General features: G+C 46.6%; 1 protein-coding gene across 6 annotated transcripts in view; it reads right to left on the bottom strand.

Annotated features, from left to right (window-relative positions):
* Positions 1-23,806, bottom strand: part of LOC147029049 (RNA polymerase II subunit A C-terminal domain phosphatase SSU72-like) — a 60,885-nt gene that overhangs the window by 22,666 nt on the left and 14,413 nt on the right. For all 6 annotated transcript variants that reach the window (XM_085879953.1, XM_085879951.1, XM_085879955.1 and 3 more), the window contains exon 2: positions 6,345-6,488. In XM_085879953.1, coding sequence (XP_085736079.1) covers positions 6,345-6,488 — 144 coding nt within the window. The remainder of the gene's footprint in view (positions 1-6,344; positions 6,489-23,806) is intronic.

Genomic DNA, 23,806 nt, shown 5'->3' with positions numbered 1-23,806 from the left:
ACCTTTTCATCCATTTACTTTACTGAGAAACCTAAGCGGTCTCACCAAGTAGTGACTGTTATGCTGTCAAAGGACATTCACAGCAAATTCCCGAAATATTCCACACTCTATTGGGAATGAATTCCCTTACAAAAGCAAAGTGGAACCAGGTTATATGCTGGTATATCATAAGCATAAATCTTCAATTTTGAACCAGGTTATATGCTGGTATATCATAAGCATAAATCTTCAATTTTTGTGCAAAATATTGATTTTGTTTTTAAGCCTTGTATACCATGTTGCACCATGCATAATGAATGGGAAGATATCAACATGTCGACAAACTTGTGGGGTTAATGTTGCATGTGCAAGTTTTGTCTTGTATATATATAAAATTGGAAAAAAAAATTCTCCGTTATATTTAAGAAAAGATTTTTTTTGTCGAAAGTTTTCTTTTTCTCGAAAAGTTTTCTCTATATATTAAAGAAACATCTATTTATAATTCCAGAAATCTCTCTGTGTGTCTGTCTGTATGTCTGTATGTGACCGCCATTTCTCGACGACCACCGGTCCGATCTGATTGAAACTTGCCAGGAATATTGCTGGGGACCCGCGGATGTGCCTTTTCAAGGTTTGATATTAATCGGCCAAGCGGTTCCCAAGTTACGGCCATTTATCTGTCAACCAATGACAAGACACGGTGCTATGACATCACAAATGACGTCACAATTAATGTTTTTTTTTGCACGATTGACGTCACAATTCTTCTTCTTCTTCGTTTGGTATGATGTCACAATCGACGCTGGGGACCTGAGTATGTGCCTTTTCAAGGTTTGATATCGTTCTTCATCCGTTTCAGCTGTTTCCCAAGTGTTTCCCAAGGTTTGAAAGCTGTTTTTTCCAAAGGTTTGAATTAATTGTTCAAATTATTAATTAATCCCAAGGTTTGAATTAATTGTTCAAATTATTAATTAATCCCAAGGTTTGAATTTTCCCAGGGGAAACAGCTGTTTCACAAGGGTTTGAAAGCTGTTTTTCCCCGAGGTTTGAATTAATTGTTGTGCTTGGTAGACATTACGAGAGAGGGGGGCGAGAGAGGGGAGGGAGAGAGGGGGTGAGAGAGCAGCGTCACAATTCAAGAGCGGGGGAGAGAGGAGGGGGCGAGAGAGGGGGACGGAAGAGGGGGGAGAGAGTGGGGGCGAGAGAGAGGGGCGATAGAGAGGGGGGAGAGAGGAGGGGCGTGACTAGGGGCAACAGAGGGGGGAAAGAGGGTGCAAGAGAGGGGGAGAGAGGGGGGGAGAGAGAAGGGGGGTGAGAGAGAGGGGGCGTCACAATTCTTCTTCTTCTTCGTTTGATATGACGTCACAATTGACGCTGGGGACCTGAGTATGTTTTCCAGGTGTTGCCCAAGTTATGGCCATTTATGATACGGTTGGTCCGATCGAATTGAAACAATGCCCCAATCCAGTCGTCGTTCATAATTCCAGCAATCTCTGTGTGTATGTCTGTATACGACCGCCGTTTCTCGACGACCGCCGGTCCGATCTGATTGATATTGCTGGGGACCCGCGGATGTGCCTTTTCAAGGTTTGATATTAATCGGACAAAAGGTTCCCAAGTTACGGCCATTTATCTGTCAACCAATGACAAGACACGGTACTACGACGTCACAATTAATGGGGTTTTTTTTGCACGATTGATGTCACAATTCTTCCTCTTTGTTTGGTATGACGTCACAATCGACGCTGGGGACCTGAGTATGTGCCTTTTCAAGGTTTGATATTAATCGGACAGGCGGTTCCCAAGTTACGGCAATTTATCTGTCACGACACTGCGTGGTTAATTAATTATTAATTAATCCCAAGGTTTGAATTTTCCCAAGGGAAAGAGCTGTTTCCCAAGGGTTTGAAAGCTGTTTTTTCCTAAGGTTTGAATTAATTGTTGTGCTTGGAAGACATTTGTGAATACATTTACAGAGAGAGGGGTGAAAGAGGAGTGGGGAGAGAGAGGGGGCGAGAGAGGGGGCGAGAGAGGGGGCGAGAGAGGGGGCGAGAGAGGGGGCGAGAGAGGGGGGCGAGAGAGGGGGCGAGAGAGGGGGCGAGAGAGGGGGGCGAGAGAGGGGGCGAGAGAGGGGGCGAGAGAGGGGGCGAGAGAGAGGGGGCGAGAGAGAGGGGCGAGAGAGAGGGGCGAGAGAGAGGGGCGAGAGAGGGGGCGAGAGAGGGGGCGAGAGAGGGGGGCGAGAGAGGGGGGCGAGAGAGGGGCGAGAGAGGGGGCGAGAGAGGGGGCGAGAGAGGGGGCGAGAGAGGGGGCGAAAGAGGGGGGCGAAAGAGGGGGGCGAAAGAGGGGGCGAAAGAGGGGGCGAGAGAGGGGGCGAGAGAGGGGGCGAGAGAGGGGGAGAGAGGGGGTGAGAGGGGGTGAGAGAGAGGGGCGTCACAATTCAAGAGAGGGGGAGAGAGGAGGGGACGAGAGAGGGGGATGGGAGAGGGGGTGAGAGTGGGGGCGAGAGAGAGGGGCGAGAGAGAGGAGGGGCGAGAGAGGAGGAGGGAGAGAGGAGGGGGGAGAGAGGAGGGGGGTGAGACTAGGGGTCCTCCAGGCTCAGGAGGCTCAGGCTAGGGGGCCTCCAGGCTCAGGAGGCTGTGGCGAGGCTCAGACCGGGGGAGAGAGGGGGGCAAGAGAGGGGGGAGAGAGGGGAGCGAAAGAGGGAGGGGCGAGAGAGAGGGGCGTCACAATTCTTCTTCGTTTGATATGACGTCACAATTGTCGCTGGGACCTGAGTATGTTTCCCCGGTGTTTCCCAAGTGTTGGCCATTTATGATACGGTTGGTCCGATCTAATTGAAGCAATGCCCCAATCCAGTCGTCGTTTACGAGAGCGAAGGAACGAAGCTGCACCTACAGGCCCGCACTACTATTTATAGAAGACTTAATTCTGACTTGTCAATTGCATGTTTTAAAATAGGATATGTACAGTACCTGCCAACCTGGGGCCAAAGCAATTTTTCTTTCAAATCATAAATTCTTTGCATTTTCACCCAAAATGGTCTCAAAGTTATATTTGCTGGTACAATTCCTGAAATATATATATATATATATATATATATATATATATATATATATATATATATATATATATATATATATATATATATATTGTTTACATCTTATTGGAATTAAAAAACTGTTTTGTATGTATAATAGTTTGATACCCATATATACACTCTAGAATTACCATTGAGAATTACCATTTATCTTCAGCAGTGCTTTTACTGTGGAGGTCATGTCAGTTTGTTGTTATTTCCAACTATTTTCTCTTTAAATTGTGATGGGTTTCTGTGAAGTCAGTGAGAGCAGGGGAAGGGAGCAGAAAGCGTCACGTATTATGTTGTTTTGATGTGGGAATGCCTATTAGCTTTTATGAGTGGGAGGAGGGTGTGAGTAAAGATGGGAGCGCTTTGGAAGAGGGGTTGAAGACTTTTGGTGGGAGGGGGAGATCTGATGGCTTGAGTATGGAGAGGGGATCGATGCCTTAGGATTGGGAGGGGAAGGGTGAGGATTTGGGGTTGGGGGGGGGGGGGAAGGGAGCAAAGATGAGACAGAGTTTGGAGGGGGATGCTGAGGCCATTTTGTTTAGTTGTCAGAAGTGCATGTGAATTTACAAACAGTAAAAATTGTAATTGTGTGTGTGTGTGTTTCAGGAGGGGGTGGGCGCTGGGAGAGGGGGTGGACGGGGCGGGGGGGGGGTGACGCAATCACCCTACTGGTAATGTGCTAGTTTTGCAATATTCAACAAGGGTATAATTTCCGGTAATTAACATTGTTTGGGAAAACTGGAACGTTTTCATCAAACTTATACTTATAACTTCAGCAAATAGCAATCGCAGTGCTTCATTTTGCTTCACTTACTGGCAAGAATGAAGACAGATGCTTGAAAATTTAATCTATAATGGCCATTATGTTTTGAGAAGTTCTGATTTGAACTCTGAACATCATAACATATAAAAATGAATCACTGCAAGAGATAAAAAATCTGGGAAAGGTAGAATGGAGAGAGGGAGAGAGACAGAGACAGAGACAGACAGAGAGAGGCAGAGGCAGAGACAGAGACAGGAGAAGCAGATTTACAGACTGGCTTTTGGCAGAGTAAAAATAAATAAATAAATAAATAAATAAATAAATAAACAAACAGACAAGGAGATACAGTAATTTTAAAAAAGACAAAAAAAATCATTTTGCATTTCGCAGTTGGCTCAAAGGGGAAGTTTTCCTCAAATGCACTCCCTCCCAAAGGTGGCTCTGAATGACAAAAGGTATTTCCATTTATATCAGTGCTGCTGGAAGGCAGAGGAAGCATATGCCAGATGGAGGCTTGATTGAGTTGAGATAGAGAACCCCACAGGTCTGCCTTGATAAAGCATCTCTGCTTGTGAACTCATGGTTACCATGGCAGTTGATGATTGCCACTGAGAACAGGTACAAAAAAAAACTGAATGATCAAAATCAAGAAAGATTACATCATGCCGAATCCTGAAGGATTCAATTATCAATGTCATTTGGAAGCACAATTAGCCAAAACGAAGAATAATTTGTCTTTTTTTTTTCTACAATAGCAAGGCTCATGGAAGTGCAAGGTTGCACTGACAATTGCAGGGCAAACAATTGGGCACAATCAGTCGGGGAATAACAAACATGAAAAGAAGAGAGGGGAGGAAACACTGAAAGCAGCAAGTAAGAAGGTTTGGTTTGTAAGGATTAATGAGGTAATAATGATCATGGGCCAGGATGGGGTTCTACTTGCTTGAAGCCCTGGAGGGAAGAGAGGGAAAGAAAGGTCTCTGGAAGATGGTGCTATGGATGGGAGAAGCGAGGAAAGAAGGAGTTGTGTGCCGACATTCTGGATTTTGGAAGTTTAACCAGGGAGAGGGTGACTGGAAGAATGGAATGCATGCATCCTGGAGTTGCTGGGAGGATCGGAGGACACAGAGCAGAAGGAGCCATTTTGGAGAAGAGACGGTAAAAAAAAAAAGAAACAGAGACTTGCCTGCGATGTGAAAGCAACAGACCATGTGCTTCGGTCTCATGAAGAGAGATTCCAATAATGTTGAGCGCTTTAGATTTATAATCCAGGAGAGATGGATGTGATGCTGGAGGCCCAGCCCATAGGGGAAAGCAGTACTTCATCGAGCTACTGGACGAAGGCCTTGTGGACTGAGTCACTCTGATTTTCCAAGGAAAGACTTGTGGACTGAGTCACTCTGATTTTCCAAGGAAAGACTTAGATCAACAGAGGATGCCCAGTCTGTAGCTGGCCTTGTAGGCCAGCTTTCCTAAGTCATTGGCCCAGGAGAGATCATGGCTGTTGGTGAGGCCAAGCAATTCAAGAGACTGAATCTCTTCCAGTGGTTCACTTTAGAAAGGGTGGGTTCGCTTGACGATCGTTGTTCCGGAATGACAAGGAAAGACGGTGAGATTATTTCAGGATTGAAGGACATGTTCCATCTATCAGACAAGTATATAATCAATTCCAGATCAGCAGAGAGTGATGCAGCTGCAGATTCCTGAGTAGTGTGGGGGTACTACATGACAATGTGGAATCATCTGCAAAAGGAAGAGGGTAACGCAAGATTAACGCAAAAAGTGTCGGTTTGATTGGGGAAAAAAAAAAGAACCTGCGACGAAGTTCAAGTTCATACAATTTGGAAAAAAAGAACCTGCGACGAAGTTCAAGTTCATACAATTTGAACTGCACCACAAAAAATGGTGAAAGCATTAGTTTGTCCAGCAAGAGGTGACCAAATCCCAGAGCGTTTTCAAGGAATGCGTTTTGAATCAGGAATTGAATTTTTAAGAAAAATTTATACTGCATTGGGTTTGCAAATTGGGATGCAGCCAAAGTAAGAGATGGTGAATAATGAGCTGTACTCTTGTCATTTCATAATATCCCGTATCATAAGTGATCTGGTTGAGTTCCCTTCTATCTCAAATGACATAAACTTTGAGGTGAGGTGAACCAAACTATCAAGTAGCATCTGTTTAATTGCTTCTAATTCCTCAAATGAGCCAAAAGGCCATTTTGGGGGTTTAACACGGGACATGAGACAATTAAATAACAATCAGATCAGCATTTTCATGATATCTACACCAGAGTGGCAGACGGCTGCTGACAGAGGTTTTAACACAACAAATACAGACACCGCTTTTACCATCAGATCATAAGAAAGGTATATTGTTCAAATGTCATGGAAAAAAAAAATCTTTCAAACGAATAATTGGAGATACATTTTGAGATTTGAAACTGCATCATATTGTTTACAGATTGATAATTTGTTAATGCTTAAAAATTCAATATATCATCGCTTTACAGGATACAGCTCCTTATCCCTCTGGAGCAGGTCTTGATACATGGCTTCGTATGAGGTCTTGAACTCGTACACATTGGGCTTGTCAGGCGATGGACCAGGTAGCTTCACGTGCAGGCCGGTGCCAAAGGAGCGAACATTGATGCCTTTTTTGCTGCAAGTGAAGAGATACACACCATTAATCCAATGAGTTTATCAGAAAATACACTTCATGACAACCTTATAATTCACTTATTGTTCGTGTTTCCGCCTCCTCTCCATTGCCTGAAGGCAAAACACATGAGAGGTGCAGTGGCTCTGCAGCAGAACTTTGCAGGAAGGAGAGATGCGTGGGGCGTGGTAATGGCTTGCCGCAAGTCCGGCTAATTTGCCCTTTGTGCCAAGTCAGCGAATTATCACGTCCAACTGCCTTAAACACATCAGCAAGATTTGAAATCTGAATTCTCAGAGCACATAGAATCATAGATGTAGCAAATTACATTCGACAGTGGTCACTGAGGTGCTGTAGCTCAGTGCAGCCTGCAAGAGAGGGAAACACTATTGCAAACAAGCCAGTTGTTGTGATCCCCTCCCCGTGATAACAACCAAGTAATATTGACCATGTAAATTAACTGGTGGAATCCTACATTTATTCGTGCTTGTGTGCCACTTATCAGAAGGCTTTTAGGAAAAAAACAAAAACTTAACACATCTTCACAAGTAAGGAAACCATATAGCCGATCAGCCTGGGGGGTTGGTCGGTATCAAATTGGGGGAGAATGCTCATCGTGATTTTTGGGATGGTGTAGACCCCAAGAGTTAGAAAATATGTGATAGCATTGTGGCGGTGGCAGCTTTATGGGAGTTATCCCCCTTTTTCCAAAATGGCGGCTAAATGCTCAATACCCTATATATTGCTGTGGTTGACCAAATTCGCAAACCACCATTCAGGTCCCTTAGGTGAGATATCTCGGTAAGTATATGTGTAGTTAGGCCCAAACCCGTTGTCTAGAGGGGATAAATGTCATTCATGAGGGCTGCGACTCTTCAAGATAGCCGTTTTTCTTTTACTATCTTTATTTTGGACCAACCGCCATTATTACCACCACCAACCACGTCTCAACAGTCATCACAACATCAACCACCCACCACAACGCCGCTTCACCACAACAGCCACGACCTTTACCGTCACACCTCGCAACCGTCGCATCGCCACCGTTCTTGCGCCGCTTGTGGGTACCGGTACTGGACTCGTGCATGGCGCGCACCGAACAGCGTGTACAAAACATCACGGACTTTCCGCAGAAAAACGGATCAAAAACGACTCATGCCCACTTTTGTTCCGTCCAATCGGTGAGCGAGGGGCGATTTGGCCCCGCCTCCAGGGCGTTGGAGGGCGGTCGCTATATGCAAATTCATGGATCAAAAAGCATTCACGCCCACTTTTTCTCGGGCCAATGGGGAGCGAGGTGAAAGGTCGAAGGCAGGGGGTCAAAGGCAAAGCCACGGGGCTTATACAAGCGGCTGCGTTCGTCAGAAAGGAGGTGTGCGTTGGAAAGAGTGAGTTCGGAGTTCAAGAGAGTCGTCGGTGGAGCTGGAAGGAAGTTGCGCGTTGGAACGAGCTGTGCGTTGGAACGAGTTGTCGGCGGAGCTGTGGAGAGGTGGCGGCGGCGAAGACGGACGAGGGGGTGCTCGCGTCGGTGCCGGGAGCTGAAGGCGGGAGGCCGACGGCGTGACCTGGTCGAGGTGGAGACGCTCGTCGCGGGACCCGAGACAGAATAAAAATCCTCCTTCCCCCGAGCATCAGCAACCCCCTCCTGTTTCCCCCCGTGCTGAGATAGTGCGACAAAGGGGGCCCCTTTTCCCACCCCCCACCAGACACTGTCCGCGAGGCCCGCGGAGTTGGGGCACCATCGCCACTTCGCGCCTCATCATCAGACGGGTAGGCCCGACACGGTCTCGGCCCCAGGCCCGCCTCATCCTTGAGGGTGTTCTTTTTCTTGGTTTTGGGTATGTGTTGTCGGCGCCGTCTGTGAAGTAGAATTGTATAAGTGTTGCCGTGTGCTCGGTAGTGGGATAGCTCTGCATTGTGTCTTCGCTTTTACATTTGCTTTTTGTGTAAAATTGCATTGTGTTTCTTTTTCTTTTCTATGTGCTTTTGGTGGAATTGTATATGTGTGCTTTCCGTTCATCGCGAATAAATGTGCTTTATGTTGAACTGTTTTCCCGCTTCGCTTCGTCATTTCTTTCATTGAATCCCCATCTTGCTTCACGTAAAGGGTTGGTCCTGGGCAAAGACGCCCGATAATTAATCGAACCGTCGAGGCCGACGAATAACACCGCTCGGTTATCCCGATAGTACGGAACGGGTCGCTTAAGTGGCCCGTGTCCGAAGTCGACCTGCGGCGAGGTGCGATCGCCCGGTCTACCCTCCGTCTGGGTACTTAGGTAGGTCGAATTTGGCGAGCAACCCTATCCCACGCGGGGGCCGATTGGCTCGATCGCGGTGAGACCGAAAGGTCCACCCGTGACTGGTTCCCGGCGTTAGTCCGAGAGGGTCACGACTGGATTGTCCGTCCGGTGGGCGACGTGCCGCGATTCGAGTTACATGGCCGTCAGCACGCCGGCGGGCGCGAATCCGCGACAATATATAGCAGATTTTAGACCACCTTGAGCAGTGATACTGGTGTCTACGACTAGGTTTGAGGGGTCAGATATATCATTTCTGTATTTACCTAAAATATTGGATACAGCCTTAATATTAAAATTCAAGATGGCCGCCAAAATGGCTGCAGACACATATTTAAATGACCACGTTTAAGGTCCTAGAAGTTACCACAGTGATTTTGGTGTACATTTCCAATATTTTAGGTAAATACAGAAATGATATATCCGACCCCTCAAACCTCGTCATAGACATCAGTATCACTGCTCAAAGTGGTCTAAAACCTGCTATATATAGGGTACTAGGCATCTTGGAAGCCAAGATAATCACTATGAGCATCCCCTACCCCCCCCCCCCCCGATTTGATACCGACAAACCCCCCAGGCTGAATGAATATATATATATATATATATATATATATATATATATATATATATATATATATATATATATATATATATATATATATCTTCTTCTTCTTCTTTCGGCTGCTCCCGTTAGGGGTAGCCACAGCGATCATCCGTATGATCCGCATAGTGATTTGGCACATGTTTTACGCCGGATGCCCTTCCTGACGCAACCCTGGTCGCCTCTTACAACACAGGGATATGGTACACCTATTTTAACCAGGGTATACACCGGCCCAGTACACTGGTACTCATTTCGCCGACCTCGGAAGGATGACAGGCTGAGTCAACCCCCTGGTGTATTAATTCAGTGGCCCAACGGGGCTTGAACTCAGGACCTTTTGGATCGCAAGCCGCTGCCCTAACCACTGCGACAACACCAGGCTGTATATATATATATATATATATATATATATATATATATATATATATATATATATATATATATATATATATATATATATATATATATATATATATATATATATATATATATATATATATATATATTGTTATGGTGGTGGAAATTCGCAAACCACCATTCAGGTCGCGTAGGTGAGATATCTCTGAAGTACATGTGTAGTTAGCCCCAAACCCGTTGTTTAGAGGGAATAAATGTGATTCATTCGGGCTGCGACGCTTTGAGTCAGTCGTTTTTCTTTCTCTATCTTTTATTTCAAATAAAAACCAACGAGGACGCTCGGTGGGCTTTTCGCGCCATTCTTCTCTGCGCTTGGTGTGAGGGGAGAGAAGCGAGGGGAGGGCAGCTGGTGCTCGATTGGTGGATGCGCGGTGTGACGCGGCCAGGGAGGAGGAACGCCCCTCTTCGAGACCTTTCCCGAAGCGCCTCGAAGGGGGGTGGAGCAAAGAACGGGGCGGAGCAACAGGGCAGAGCTCCGAGGATATAAAAGTCGGAGACGGGGGAAGCAGTTTTGTGGATGCTCTTGCTCAGTGGATATTCTTGCTTTGTGGTTGCTCTCGCTCTCGTCTTCCGGCTCGCTCGTCCTGGTGGCCGCTGGCCTGGTCTTTTGTGGGGCAGTTGCAAGACCCCGCTGGCGGGAAGGAGCGTCCGCCATTCCCCTCTCCTGACTTCAGGCATCCACGTTTCCCCCCCCCCCACATCCGTGCTGGGATAGCGCCGAACACTCGGTCTGTGGCGTCGAGTGGCCAACACGTGCAGGCGCGAGGCACTCAGGAGAGGACTCGCCTACCACGCCAGGGCACGGAGTCGGTTCCAGGCGGGACCACGTCGACGGACGTAGGAGAGGGACTCGACGGCCCAAAAGGGAAGTTAGCATTTCTTTTCGGGGTTTTTTTTGTATGGAACTTGCGGCGCCGTGTCTTGTGAAGTATAACTGTATAAGTGTTGTCGTGTGTCGGTCTTAGTCGGTTGTAGCTCTGCGTCGTCATTGCTTTATTGTTTTTCTTCTTGCATTTGCTTTATGTGCATTTCTGATTCTGTTTGGCTACATATGTGCGCTTGTGTCTGTGTCTGTGTGAATAAAGTGCTTGTGTGAACTTGTTCCCCGTTTTGCTGCGTCCTTCCCTTTGTTGAATCTCCATCTTGCTTCACGTAAAGGGTTCGTAGTGGGCTTAATACGCCCGATAAGTAATCGGAACCGTCGAGGCCGAAGATAACACCGCTCGGTTATCCCGGTAGTACGGAATGGACCGCTTAAGCGGCCTGTGTCCGGAGTCGACCTGCGGCGAGGTGCGATCGCCCGGTCTACCATCCGCGTGGGTACATAGGTAGGTCGAGTTTGGCGAACAACCCTATCCCACGCGGGTGGCCGATTGGCACGATCGTGGTGAGGCCGAAAGGCCCACCCGTGACTAGCTCCCGCGTTAGTCCGAGAGGGTCACGACAGAATTGTCCGTCCGGTGGGCGACGTGCCGCGATTCGAGTCACGTAGCCGATCGCACGCCGGAGGGCATGAATTCGCAACAATATATAAATATATATATATATATATATATATATATATATATATATATATATTGTTTATATTCTCTTTTTCAGGTATCGTGGTAGCTGTGGAAGTTCTACGTAAGAGGCCTGGAATACAGTAGACGAGCATTAGATGTCCGTCAGCATGGAAACGCCCCAGGGAGCCGCCAAGAAACTGTGCATCATACACACCAGGCAGTATCCGACGAAGATGAACATTTAATCAGTCCTCAAAGTCATGACTCCTGGCTAACCTTACTTGAAGCTGCCAAAGTCAGGAACCATGTCCCCATTTTAGACGTTGCAAAAACGCTTGAGGACAAAGAAGTTCCAATTATGTTCTATCATCAAAAATGTAGAAGCATCTTCACCATGAAAAGAGACTTGGAGACTTTGAAAAGGAAAGCAGTTGAAAGCAGTAGTGATCTACCTGGTAGTAGTGGCTGTCCTCCAAAACGGTCTTCCAGAAGATCGACAACAGAATCAAGAGTTTATGATCCGATCTGCATATTCTGTCGCAAGGTCAAGTACCAAAAGCACTCCAATACACATGAAAAACTTACGCGAGCTTCACAACTGAGAGTAGATCAAACACTACGAGAAAGTGCCGTCAGAAAGGGAGACGAAAGGATGGTAGCACTAACCAGTAGAGACATTGTTGCCGCCGAGGCACACTATCACACTTCATGCTATAGGAATTATACTAGAGACAATGAGAATGAAGAAGAGAAAGAGACACATGAATTTATACTGTATCACAAGGTTGAAGGAGAAGCTTACGAAGAACTTTTCGAATACATCAGAGCAGATATTATTCCCAACAAGAGGCTTATACCAGTCACATCCTTAACCACAAAACTGGAATCATTCATTAATGTTGTCCGGTGGAGTTAATCTTCTGAAGGATTCAACGAAGAAGAATATGCACAGAAGACTGAAGTCCGAGCTTGGAGGTGCAGTGGAAATATTTCCCGACGACAATGGAAAGTTGTTGATGGTTCCCTGGTGTGTATCATTAAAGGATGTTGTCTTGGAAAATCAAACTCTACATAGGGAGCTCAAGCTTTGGAAAGCCAAGTCTACAGATGTCAACAAGATCATAGATCAGACTTCGTCACATATCCGAACGGCCATCAAGCAGGACATGATTTCCACCCCGTGGCCATATCATCCGTCTGATGTAGCTACTCATATCGCCATACTAAATCAGCTAGAGCGATTTCTGGTCGGGCTCCTCACTGGAAATCCTACGAGTACTACGAATAAATCCCAAAGGACTGCTATTCTCGTCGAGTCATTTAGCCAGGACATGATATAAAGCTGTGACACGTGGGCAGTATAAACCACCAAAACATTTCCTGCTTCCTTATGCGGTAAAAGCACTCACTGGAAACATTGAGGTCATTCGGACACTGAACAAGTTTGGACATGAGGTGTCTTATGACCAGCTGGAAGAGAATGATACCGCTCTGTGTCTCCAGAAGTTAGCAATGGGCTTCAACCAGACAGCTGTTCTACCAGTCTCCATCAAGCCCTATGTCTTCACAAATCTTGCATGGGATAATATAGACAGACTGGAGGAGACACTGACTGGAAAAGGTACGTCACATCGAGTCAACAGAATAGCGGTCCAGCCTAAGGTCTATGGACCTCATCCACCCACAACTGAACTTCCAATCATTGACAAACTGAAACAAAGATCAGTCAACATTGAATACGAAGAGCTGGAAGTCTATGTAGCCTGTGCACGTGTAGGTCCACAACCTCTACCAACCAGCGAGAGTCACATCCTGGAAGCACAAGAGTCTGCTCAAGTCGCCTGTAACAAGAACCTGGCATGGGTCCTTGCAAGACAAACAAACTCAGACTGTCAGACAATCCCAAGTTGGACTGGGTGTAATATCAAAACCAGGGACCAACAATCAATCTCAGAAGATGTTGTTGGGTACCTGCCCACCATCAATTCACCAGCTACAGAGTTGACTACAGTTTAGGAAATTCTCAAGCAGTCAGATCTAATCAGAAATGAGCCATCTCTGGACACTCTTGTCGTAGTCATGGATCAAGCACTCTATGCAAAAGCCGTTGAAATTGCCTGGAAGCACAAAGAGCGTTTTTCCCATGTACTTTTGAGGATGGGAACATTCCGCACCATCATGAATGCACTGAGTATCATAGGAAAGCGGTTCTGTGATGCAGGTTTGAAGGACATATGCATAGAAGCCGGGATAGTCGCGGAGGGGTCCATTAATGGGGTAATTGACGGCAAACAGTACAATTGTGCTATCAGGGTCCACAAGTGCATCTATGAAGCTTTGATGAGACTGGCATGGGCAGAGTTTACACTATGGGTAGACAGCAACGAGGAGAAGAGCGCAGTGATCAAATCGTGTGTAGACAAAGTGAACGACATAGCTGATGATCTCAACCAACATAACTTCAGTGATCTCCTCGACAGTCCACAATTATTAGAGTTGATGATCCTGTGGAGAGCCTTCACGGAACACCTCCGCCACAATAATGGGGAGCTATCGGGATATTGGATGTCATACATAGACATGGTAGAGCACGTGATACTTGGCCTTCTGCGTGCTTCTCGTGAGGAAAACTGGAATTTGCACATCAATGCCATTAGAACTTTGATCCCATGGTGTTTTGCCTACGATAAGGTCAACTATGCCAGGTACCTGTCTGCATACTTTGCTCAGATGACAAATCTTCCCGAGAAGAATCCTGATGTCTATAGAGCCTTCCAGGAAGGTCATTTCTCGGTGCAGAGGTCCAGCAATAATCCCTTTGGCCGGATACTTGTAGATCAGACAATTGAGGTTACGGTGAACAAGGACACTCAGACTCCTGGAGGCACGTCACGGTTCAGCCGAAAAGCAGGAGCCATCAAAAGGTACTGCATAACAGCAGAGTACCGCAGTGTATTTCTTGGACACTTAAGAGACATGGTGCATGGTAACCAATCAGAACCCAACCATGCTGATCTACAGCAGCCCAGAATCCAAAAAGATGAGGAAACGGTGTCCGCAGTCATCAGCCTCATTCAAGCCTGGGTCAACCGATCCTCAGAGAAGCAAGACCTCATAAGCATTTCTACTGCAAAATGGGCACCCAGAGACATTGCCTCTGACCTGATGAAGGCATGTGATATTGGAGAGCAGAGTTATGCCACTTTCCAGAACGAGAGACTGGAGAACGACCCATCAGCGAAACCATTTCACGATCCGATGAAAACTAACAAGCTGAAGACATTCACAAATATGTGTAAGAAGAAGGTAGTGAAAACAAGTGGGAAGGACATAATCTTGAAAGCTGACCGGTCTCTGTTTGGTCGCATCATAGTGATGGCACCAGGGCACAATCTCACGATGGAGTACATCCTCTCTCACCCCTTGGGACCACTACCCTGGGCTCTCTCTCTACCCCAGACGGATTACTCAGGAAAACAAACAAAGCTTCCTTAGCCACTACTTTGCAGAAGAATGTGACAGTAGCAGACCAACTCCCACAAAATCCGGCTTCTGTGGTCGATGGAATGAATTTAGTTCAAAGAGTAAAGGGTGATCAAGCTGCGTTTGGAGACATTGCCACTACAATACTGTCTATGGCATTGCGTGAAGGAAGTAAAAGTACCAGAATAGATGTTGTGTTCGACACGTATCGAGAGAATTCTATCAAGAACAGTGAGAGATCGGCACGAGGTGAAGAGACTGGACAACAGCTGCAGGGTATCACAAGTGCACAGATTGTGAGGCAATGGAGAAGTTTCCTGACAGGAATAACTAACAAAACCAGTCTGATTAGCTTCATTGTCAGTGAATGGAGGAAGCCAGTGTACAGAGAGAAACTACATGAGAAGATTCTGTATGTAACTGTAGATGACAAATGCTACAGAATTACATCACAGGGCAGTGAAGAGGTACCAGATCTCCAGTGCCAGCAGGAGGAAGCAGATGGGCGCCTACTTTTCCATGCTGTCCATGCTGCTAGAGAGGGTTACCAGGCTGTAGTGATATGCGCAGAGGACACAGATGTCTTTATCATGTGTTTGGCATTCCATGACAAGATAGGAGCTCCGTTATTCCAGAAATGTGGAACTATAACCAGAACTAGATTAGTTGACATCGGGAAAGTCGCTGCCACTGTCGGCATAGATGTCTGCAGAGCTCTTATTGGTATACATGCATACACTGGAAGTGACACTACCAGTGCTTTCGCAGGAAAGGGAAGGCAAGTGCTCTAAAATTAGTGACCAACAACAGGGAAATCAAGAACACATTCACAGAGTTGGGCCAGGAATGGGACCTCTCCTCAGAACTGATGAACAAACTAGAGTGTGTCACATGTCTCCTCTATGGCCCCAAAGCAGCATTCACCAAGGTCAATGATCTCAGGTACAACTTGTTCTGTGTTAAGAAAGGTGAGATAGAGAGTCATCAGCTTCCACCCTGCAGGGACTGTTTAGTCAAACATGCACAAAGGGCAAACTACCAGGCTGGAATATGGAGAAGATGTCTTGAGCAAGACCCAGGTGTACCAAGTCCCATTGGCAGAGGGTGGAAAATTGACATGGATGGAGCCGAGAAATTAATGGTAGTGGATTGGATGGATGGTCAGCCAGCACCTGAGGCTATCTTGGCCATACTGGCCTGCAAATGTTCAAGGAAGTGTACGCTGCCAAATTGTGTATGTCTGGCAAATGGACTTAAGTGCACTGATATGTGCAAACTGTCAGACTGCGAGAATCGGTCATCAGATGATGTGGAGAGTACGGACGAGGATGACGATGTGGATGCCGATGGACAGTAATTATTGACAGTAAATGATGAGTATTAGAGTCATCATGTACATTTCACTACAGTTGGATATATCATTTCTGTATTTACCTAAAATATTGGAAATGTACACCAAAATCACTGTCGTAACTGTTCTAGGATCTTAAACGCGGTCATTTAAATATGTGTCTGCAGCCATTTTGGCGGCCATCTTGAATTTTAATATTAAGGCTGTATCCAATATTTTAGGTAAATACAGAAATGATATATCTGACCCCTCAAACCTAGTCGTAGACACCAGTATCACTGCTCAAGGTGGTCTAAAATCTGCTATATATAGGGTATTGAGCATTTGGCGGCCATTTTGGAAAAAGGGGGATAACTCCCATAAAGCTGCCACTGCCACAATGCTTTCACATGTTTTCCAACTCTAGGGGTTTATACCTTCATAAAAAACACTATGAGCATTCTCCCCTAATTTGATACCAGTGACCAAAATTTCGGACCGGGGCTGATCGGCTAATAGTGTGACATCAGCTGCCAGGGCACCGAAACAAACAAACAACAACAGTTTTCCTCTCAGCTTACACAATCAAATTTAACAAAAAAAATGCCCATTATTGGTAAATTGAGCAGCATAATTGTCAAATATAGTCACGGAAGCAACAGCGATTTGTGGTAACAAGTGTATGCAGAAATATTTTTTTTTCGAAAAAATTGTCCATATTGTTATGTTAATGTAGTTAGGGGTAGGAACACGATACAGTAAAAGGCCCGAGCACCATTTGTGTTTTATTTTTTGTATACACTGTCAAGGCTCGTATAAGAGCTAACACAGAATGTAGAACAAGGGGAGCAGGAGACAAGAGGGTTTGGAGAGAGAAGGACAAAACAGTGGGGACGAGAGACATATCTGTGGAAGGGAGAGGGATGGGGCGGGGTACACGGGATAAACAAGATTGATACTAAAGGGACTTTCAGGTCTTTACATGACAGGGACTTTCAGGAAAACAGAAAATTTGAAGGAGGTGGGTTTGGGTGGATTAGCAGGGGGTAGAACGGATTGAGGTTTTGGATGGGGGAAGATAAGAGATGGTGGTGAACAGCTGTTTTGAAGACCTGGAGGGAAGAGTGGGATTGAAGAGAGCATGGGAGTTTGCTCCAATGGCAGGAAAAAAGTGGAATAAAAGAGTTAAGGGAAGCAGTGATTCTTGATTTTGGATTTTTTGGACAGAGGATTCCCAGTCGGTGACTGGCTTTTTAGGCCAACTTGGAAATCTGGCTTTCCCCAGAAATATCATGGCAGATAGGGAGATCCAGAAGCTTGAAGGAAAGGACTTCTTCAAGAGGATTGTTGAGAAAGTAGATGGGGGTGGGGGGGAGGGGGTTTCCAGATGGTTCTTTCAGAGAGACATAGTGAGAGTGTGAGATTTCTCAGGATTGAAAGACATGTTCCACGTGTTGGACTAGCTTGTGATTTTCTCCAGATCTGCAGAGAGTGAAGAAGCTGCTGCTTAACGATCTGAGGGATGACAGATGGTACGGCAGAGGGTGGCATCATCAGCGAAGAGACAAAGAGGATTTTCCAGAGAGTCGGAGAGATCATTGGTGAAAACCAGAAAAAGAACAGGGCCCAGAACGCTGCCTTGAGGAACTCCAGCCTGGACAGGGAGAGGGGATGAAAGAACTCCATTTAGGGCCACACGTTGGCTGAGACAGGAGAGGAAGTCTGCGAGCCATGAGTGGAGATGGCCTTGGATACCATAGGAAGAGAGTTTGGTGAGCAGGGCAGGGTGCAGACCATATCGAAGGCACACGATATGTCCAGGGATATGGCTCTGATCTCATCTCTGGCAATCAGTACCTCCATCCATTGTTGGAAGAGCAGAACCAGCATATCCAGGGTAGAGTGACCTGGTCTGAAACCAAATTGATGATCGGAAATCAAGCCATTGGAGAAGAGGAAGGATTTAATGTCAGAAGCAATGATGGATTCCATAACCTTGCTGATGATTAGGAGAAGGTCGATTGTTCTGTCGTTGTAGGGATCTGTTTTTGCACCTTTTTTATACAGGGCAGTGATGTTAACTGATTCCCAAGCAGATGGCAGATGACCTTGAGCAAATGAGAGGGAGAATAGAACAGAGAGAGGGTGAGCAAGAGCAGCAGAGCAGGTTTTTAGGACATGTGTGCTGATGCCCTCTGAATCGGTTGCAGAATCTGAGTCGAGGTTTGACAGCAAGCTCTCCACCTCGTCAGGAGAAAAGGACACAGTCCAGGAACAGCTGGGTGTGACTGGGTAGGGTGGGTGCAGAAAGCAATGGGTTTGGGACACAAGATTTAGTCGCAAACACGGAGTTTAGACATTTAGTGTTTTGCGGAGTTTATAAAACCTTTAGACCACGTATGAAGGACACATGGTCTTGAGTACGGCCCCACACGCGAGATGGACCTGGTCTATTTGGATGTAGAGGTTAAGAATGTCTCGCACACATTTTCTCTCTTTGTATGGAACAGACAGAGAACTAGGTCAGGGCCTGCTCACAGCTTGCCTTCCAGGCTGTGGCGAGGCTCAGACCGGGAAAAATGCACGAGTTCAGACGGCCACCAATGCGGGGAGATAGCTGTCTTCACCACCATCAATCAGGGCAGTGCTGATGCAGGTGTCGGCTGTCAATGGATGATGGCCATTGCGAGATTCCTGGGAATGCCCTGAAGGCGGAGACTTGTGACGGCACGGAGGTGTTTTAAAATAAAAGCTCATGCCCTGTGTCACTGGGCTCTCTTTGAATTATTTTGCCCGGTTGAGCTCGTCCTCCTGCTGTGTCCTCACGGGTGTGCCTGGTGGCTCTTTTCACACCTGCTTTCCTGCCGCCCTCGCCTGCATCATGCGAGCTTTGGTTTTGGACTGCCGAGCATGCTACGACGATGAAGCGCACTATCCTTTGGCCAATTTCTATGAGAATTTGTGACTGTGTTTGGTGCCATGGGGTAGAGTTTGATTGCTTGAAAGTTGGGGTATAGTTTAATTGCCTGTAACCTCACCACGTCTCTCCAAAAGGACCGTCTGGAACCCCCCCCCCCCTTTCCCCATCCACTTTCGCAACAATCCCCTTGAAGAATTCCTTTCATTCAAGCTTTTGGGTCTCACTATCTGCCATGATCTTTCCTGAGAAAGCCACATCTCCAAGCCAGCCTCCAAAGGCAGTCACCGACAAGGTATCCTACGTCGTGCAAAATCCTTCCTTTGCACACCTGAGCTTCTCACCACTTACAAAGCTTCATCCACAGTCTGATGGAGTACTGCCTCCCCCCTCTGAGGTGGTGCTCCTGCCTCACACCTAGCTTGACTTCATGGTGTGGAAGTCTTTGAGACTCTCACTCTCTTACCCCAGGCAGTTCGGTGGTCTTTCTGTTTTCTACAGTCTCCTCTCCGGTCTAGCAGCCCCCCTGCTCTGTCTGCAATATGTCCCCCCCCCCATATTTCCGCAGGGTGCTCAAGGTCTGCCAGCAACCCCCTTCTGGTAAAACTACCAAAATCACGAATCATTGCTCATCTTCACTCTTTTTCCCCACCTTTGGAATAAACTCCCACACTTTTTAAAATCCCATTCTTCCCTCCAGGCCTTCAAAACAGCTTGTCACCACCACCTCTTATCTTCCCCCATCACAAACCACAATCTTTTCTACCCTCGTTAATCCACTCCAACCCAACCTCCTTCAAATTCCCTGCTTTCCTTCCTGAAAGTCTCTGTAATGTCCCTCTTGTATACCCCGTGTTCCCCACCCCATCCCTCTCCCTTCCACAGATCTCCAAATGTCTCTGTTCCTCACCGTTTTGTCCTTCCCTCTCCAGCCCCTCTTGTTTCATACCCCCCTTTGCTGTGCATTGTGTGTTAGCTCTCATACGAGCCTCGACAATGTACACACAAAAAAAATACCCATCAATCACGAAGTCGAACTCTGGTTTCGAACAAGGTCAACATGTCAGATACAACAACATTCGTTGGGAGAAAGGAAGGTTTCTTCTCAAATGATGTGAACAAACAGGCCCTCATCCACTTGATCTCTGAACACTTGCAGCAGGAATGCTGTCATATCATCCAAGCTGAAGGAGTTGCAGACTTGGACACAGTGAAAGCATCCGTCGCAATGACATCCAACCATTCAACAACCCTGATCGGAGAAGACACAGATCTGCTGGAATTGCTGCTGTATCATGCAACTACGGAGGACTGCAAGGATCTGTACTTTCGGTCAGACAAGGGGAAACCAAATGTTTATAACATCAAAGTTCTGAAAAGGTTGCTTGGTGACGATGTCTGCTCTGATCTATTGTTTGCCCATGCCTTCACCGAATGCGACACTACTTTGAGAATCTTTGGGGTGGGGAAGGAATCTGTTTTCCAAAAAGTCATCAAGGGTGAATCTGTCTTGCCTGCCTGTTCACAAGTCTTTTGCGTACCGATGGTAGATAAATTTACAGTAGAAACCACTGGTTGCAAGGTGATGGTGTCCTTGTTTAACGGGAACCAATCTGACTCTTTAGCATCATTACGCTGCAAGTTCCTTTGCAAGAAAGTGGCCGCAGCAAAGACCTTTGTGACACCCGAAAGACTGCCACGAACAACCTCGGTCACAAACCTTCACTCTCGGTGGACGTACCTACAAGTCACGGTTTAGATGGGCAAGGAAGACAGCATGGACGTGCAAGGGGACAAACTTATTCCACTCATAATGCATAACAGCCCTGCACCAAACATTCTGCTCAAAATAATCCACTGCAACTGCACTACAGGATGCAGCATACTTTAATGTAGCTGCAAAAAACATGGCCTTGAATGCACCAGAGCTTGCGGACCTTGCCAAGAAGGAAACTGCGGTAATGTGGCTCCTGAGCCAGTTTCAGATGATGAAAATGAAGACTAAATATTCGGGGAAGGTATGTTAGAACAGACGCTCTACAGATCAAAACTAATTTCTCGAGGGTAAACTGTGCAACTATTTTGGTATTTCGGAGTATTATAATCAGTATTTTGTTTTTTTGTCAATCATACATTAAGTTATTTTTACTGATGCCATATTGAAACCCTTTATGGCAGTTCATTTTTTTAGCAACTTTTAATATGTTGTTCTGCAGACTTAATAAAACAAATAAATACCATAAAACGTTTTCTTGCAATTTTTTGGGGGGGTCATGTAGCATATTGGTCCTACCAAAATAAGATCGACTGGAAATGATTTTATAATATTGTTACGAATTTGGGAATTCGATTGCACACAACATACAGGTTCCTTTAGTCAGCTATGTCGATAAATGCTTGTTCCCTAGATAGCTCACCCTTCATTGTTTAAATGTTCAGAAATCGATTAGATGTGCTGCGGATCGATTTAATAGTTAGGGAACGAACAATGGAAACATCTCTCACCCTCTTCTGCGAAGAGGAAGAACCACCCTGCCGTCCCGTGACTCATGATGTCAACAACTCCCTCCCACCCATGGCTGAGCGGGGGATGGAGCACGAGGGCATGAGTCATGAGTCACGCCGGGAGCGGGGGAAGGGCGGGAGAAGGATAAGAGGAGATCTTTTCTTTTGTTTGTGGGTAGAGTTGGAGATGGGAGTTGAGAGTAGTCGATCAGGAGACCTTCGGGTCCTGTTTGGCTTGGGTTAGGGTTGAGGCCTTCGGAAGCTTTTTGCTTCGGCTGGTTCAGTGAGCTTCGGCTGAGGCCTGGCTCGGGAGGAGGCTTTTTGGAGGCTTTTTGCTTTGATGGTTCAGTGAGCTTCGGCTTCTGCTTGGCTCGGGAGAGCTTTTTGCTTCGAGCTGCTTTGTTTTGGAAGGAAGTTGAGCCGATTACTTGGCTCGAGCTGCGAATGGTAGCTTCTTCGACTTCTTGGTTTGTGGAGCTCTTTGTTCTCCATTTTGGTTCCCGGCTTGGTGCGACTCATCGACCTCTTCTTTGAGGTGGTTCCTCGGGGAAGCGACGCATCGACGGGAAGGATCGGCGCCTCGTCTCACCAGCACGTGTTGAGAAGCACGGGAGGATTCGCGGGAGTTCGGGAAGGATCGCAGCTCGCGGCGATTGGGTCCAGCTCGCTCTCGCTGGAGCCTGGGTCCGAGCAACTTGAAAACCACACAAGGTGGAGAGGTTCGAGATAGGTTCTGAGTTTCAGCTCACCTGTCCTCCGAGCTGGAGCTCGTTATTAAAGGCCTCTGCCACCATTTCTTGTGTGTGTGTGTGTGCGTACGTGTGTCCGTGGACCCGTCTAATAAGTTGGAACTGCTGTGAAGTGCAAGTGACTGTAGATAATAAGTAGACGGTTGTAGTTCTTTTGTTGCTTGTATAATTGCATACGTGTTTTGCCTTGTTTAATTGCATACGTGTTTTATTATAATAAATGTCCTTGTGTGAATGTAAACCTGTTCGTTGCGTCCATTCCCTCATTGAACTGCCCCATCTTGCACTCGGAATATAGTTGGTTTTTCAATAGCCGGCAAAGTGATCGGGTCCAGCGGGACTGCGCGATAATACCCCGCTCGGTTATCCCAAAAGGAAGCGAGCTGCTGAAGCGGCTCGTTTCCAAGCGGTCCCGTTGAGGTACAATCTCTCGGTAACCTACCCGTGCGAATAATTAGGTAAATCGAAGATTTGGCGATCGGACCCTGTAGCGCGGGTAGAGTGTAGACAAGGTTGTGGTGTGCTTAAAAACACACCCGTGGCTGGTTTCCAGCATTGATCCGGTAAGCCGCGACTGGATTGTCCGTTCGGTGGGCGAAGCGACCGCTATTGGTTAGATGTGGTCGTTCGCACGCCGGCGGGCGGGAAATCTATGACAATATACTCGACGACCCGTGAACTCGTTGGGTTCCCGTTGTGACAGCGGTTGATGAAAAAATATCATTTCAAGAAAAAAAAAAGATAGCTCCAGCGAACTATACTGCTGAGGTTGTTTGCAATGATCAAATTCTCCCGAAGAGTACTTGACTGAATCGGGAATTGATTTTCTAATAATTCTTTTTGTTGCCCGACTTGAACGAAACTTGATACTGCACAAAGCAGGCGAATGGTGAGTAAGGTGGCCCTAAACTTTTTGCCCTATCGTGTACTGTTTTGGCTGTATTTCAGGAGCGTACATCCAAGATGAGAGTTTTCGTAATATATAGATAGATAGATCGATGATAGATCTAAAGTGTCCTCATCTGGAGACTGTGTCAGAATTACAGCAAAGTCCAACTTTAGCCACACTGCCCCATCTAATCTGGCCTTTCTATAATCCATCTGGAAAGCTCCAATGAATCAAAAGCTCACTCAAGCTATATTTGTACAGAGCACACCGATATTCTGCTATGGATCCAAGACTTGGACATGAACATCAACTATTTATCCAGCTTCCCTTGGCACATCTGAATTCTTATCTACCCAGAAGGCCAACTACCACAGCTTGATGGAATATCTCTCTCCCCTCTGGGCTGGTTCCCCTGTCTCACACCATGCTCAGCACGACGCCATGGAAACCAAGGCCATCAAGACCATTGGTATCTCCCACGATGAAGCTGAATCTATGGGCCAATCGCTTTGCCATCACAGACAGGTCAGTGGTCCCTATATTCTTCCACTTCCTTTCTGGTCTTGCACCCTCTGCCCTCTCTATGTTTTACCCACCCCCAGGTTTCTGCAGGGAGCACACG

This window comes from Eptatretus burgeri, chromosome 4, assembly GCF_056783735.1.
Source record: "Eptatretus burgeri isolate ZD-2024b chromosome 4, Ebu_testis_v1, whole genome shotgun sequence".
NCBI lineage: Eukaryota > Metazoa > Chordata > Myxini > Myxiniformes > Myxinidae > Eptatretus > Eptatretus burgeri.
Note: the sequence above shows the minus strand (reverse complement) of the source record. Positions and strands in the feature narration are given on the sequence as shown.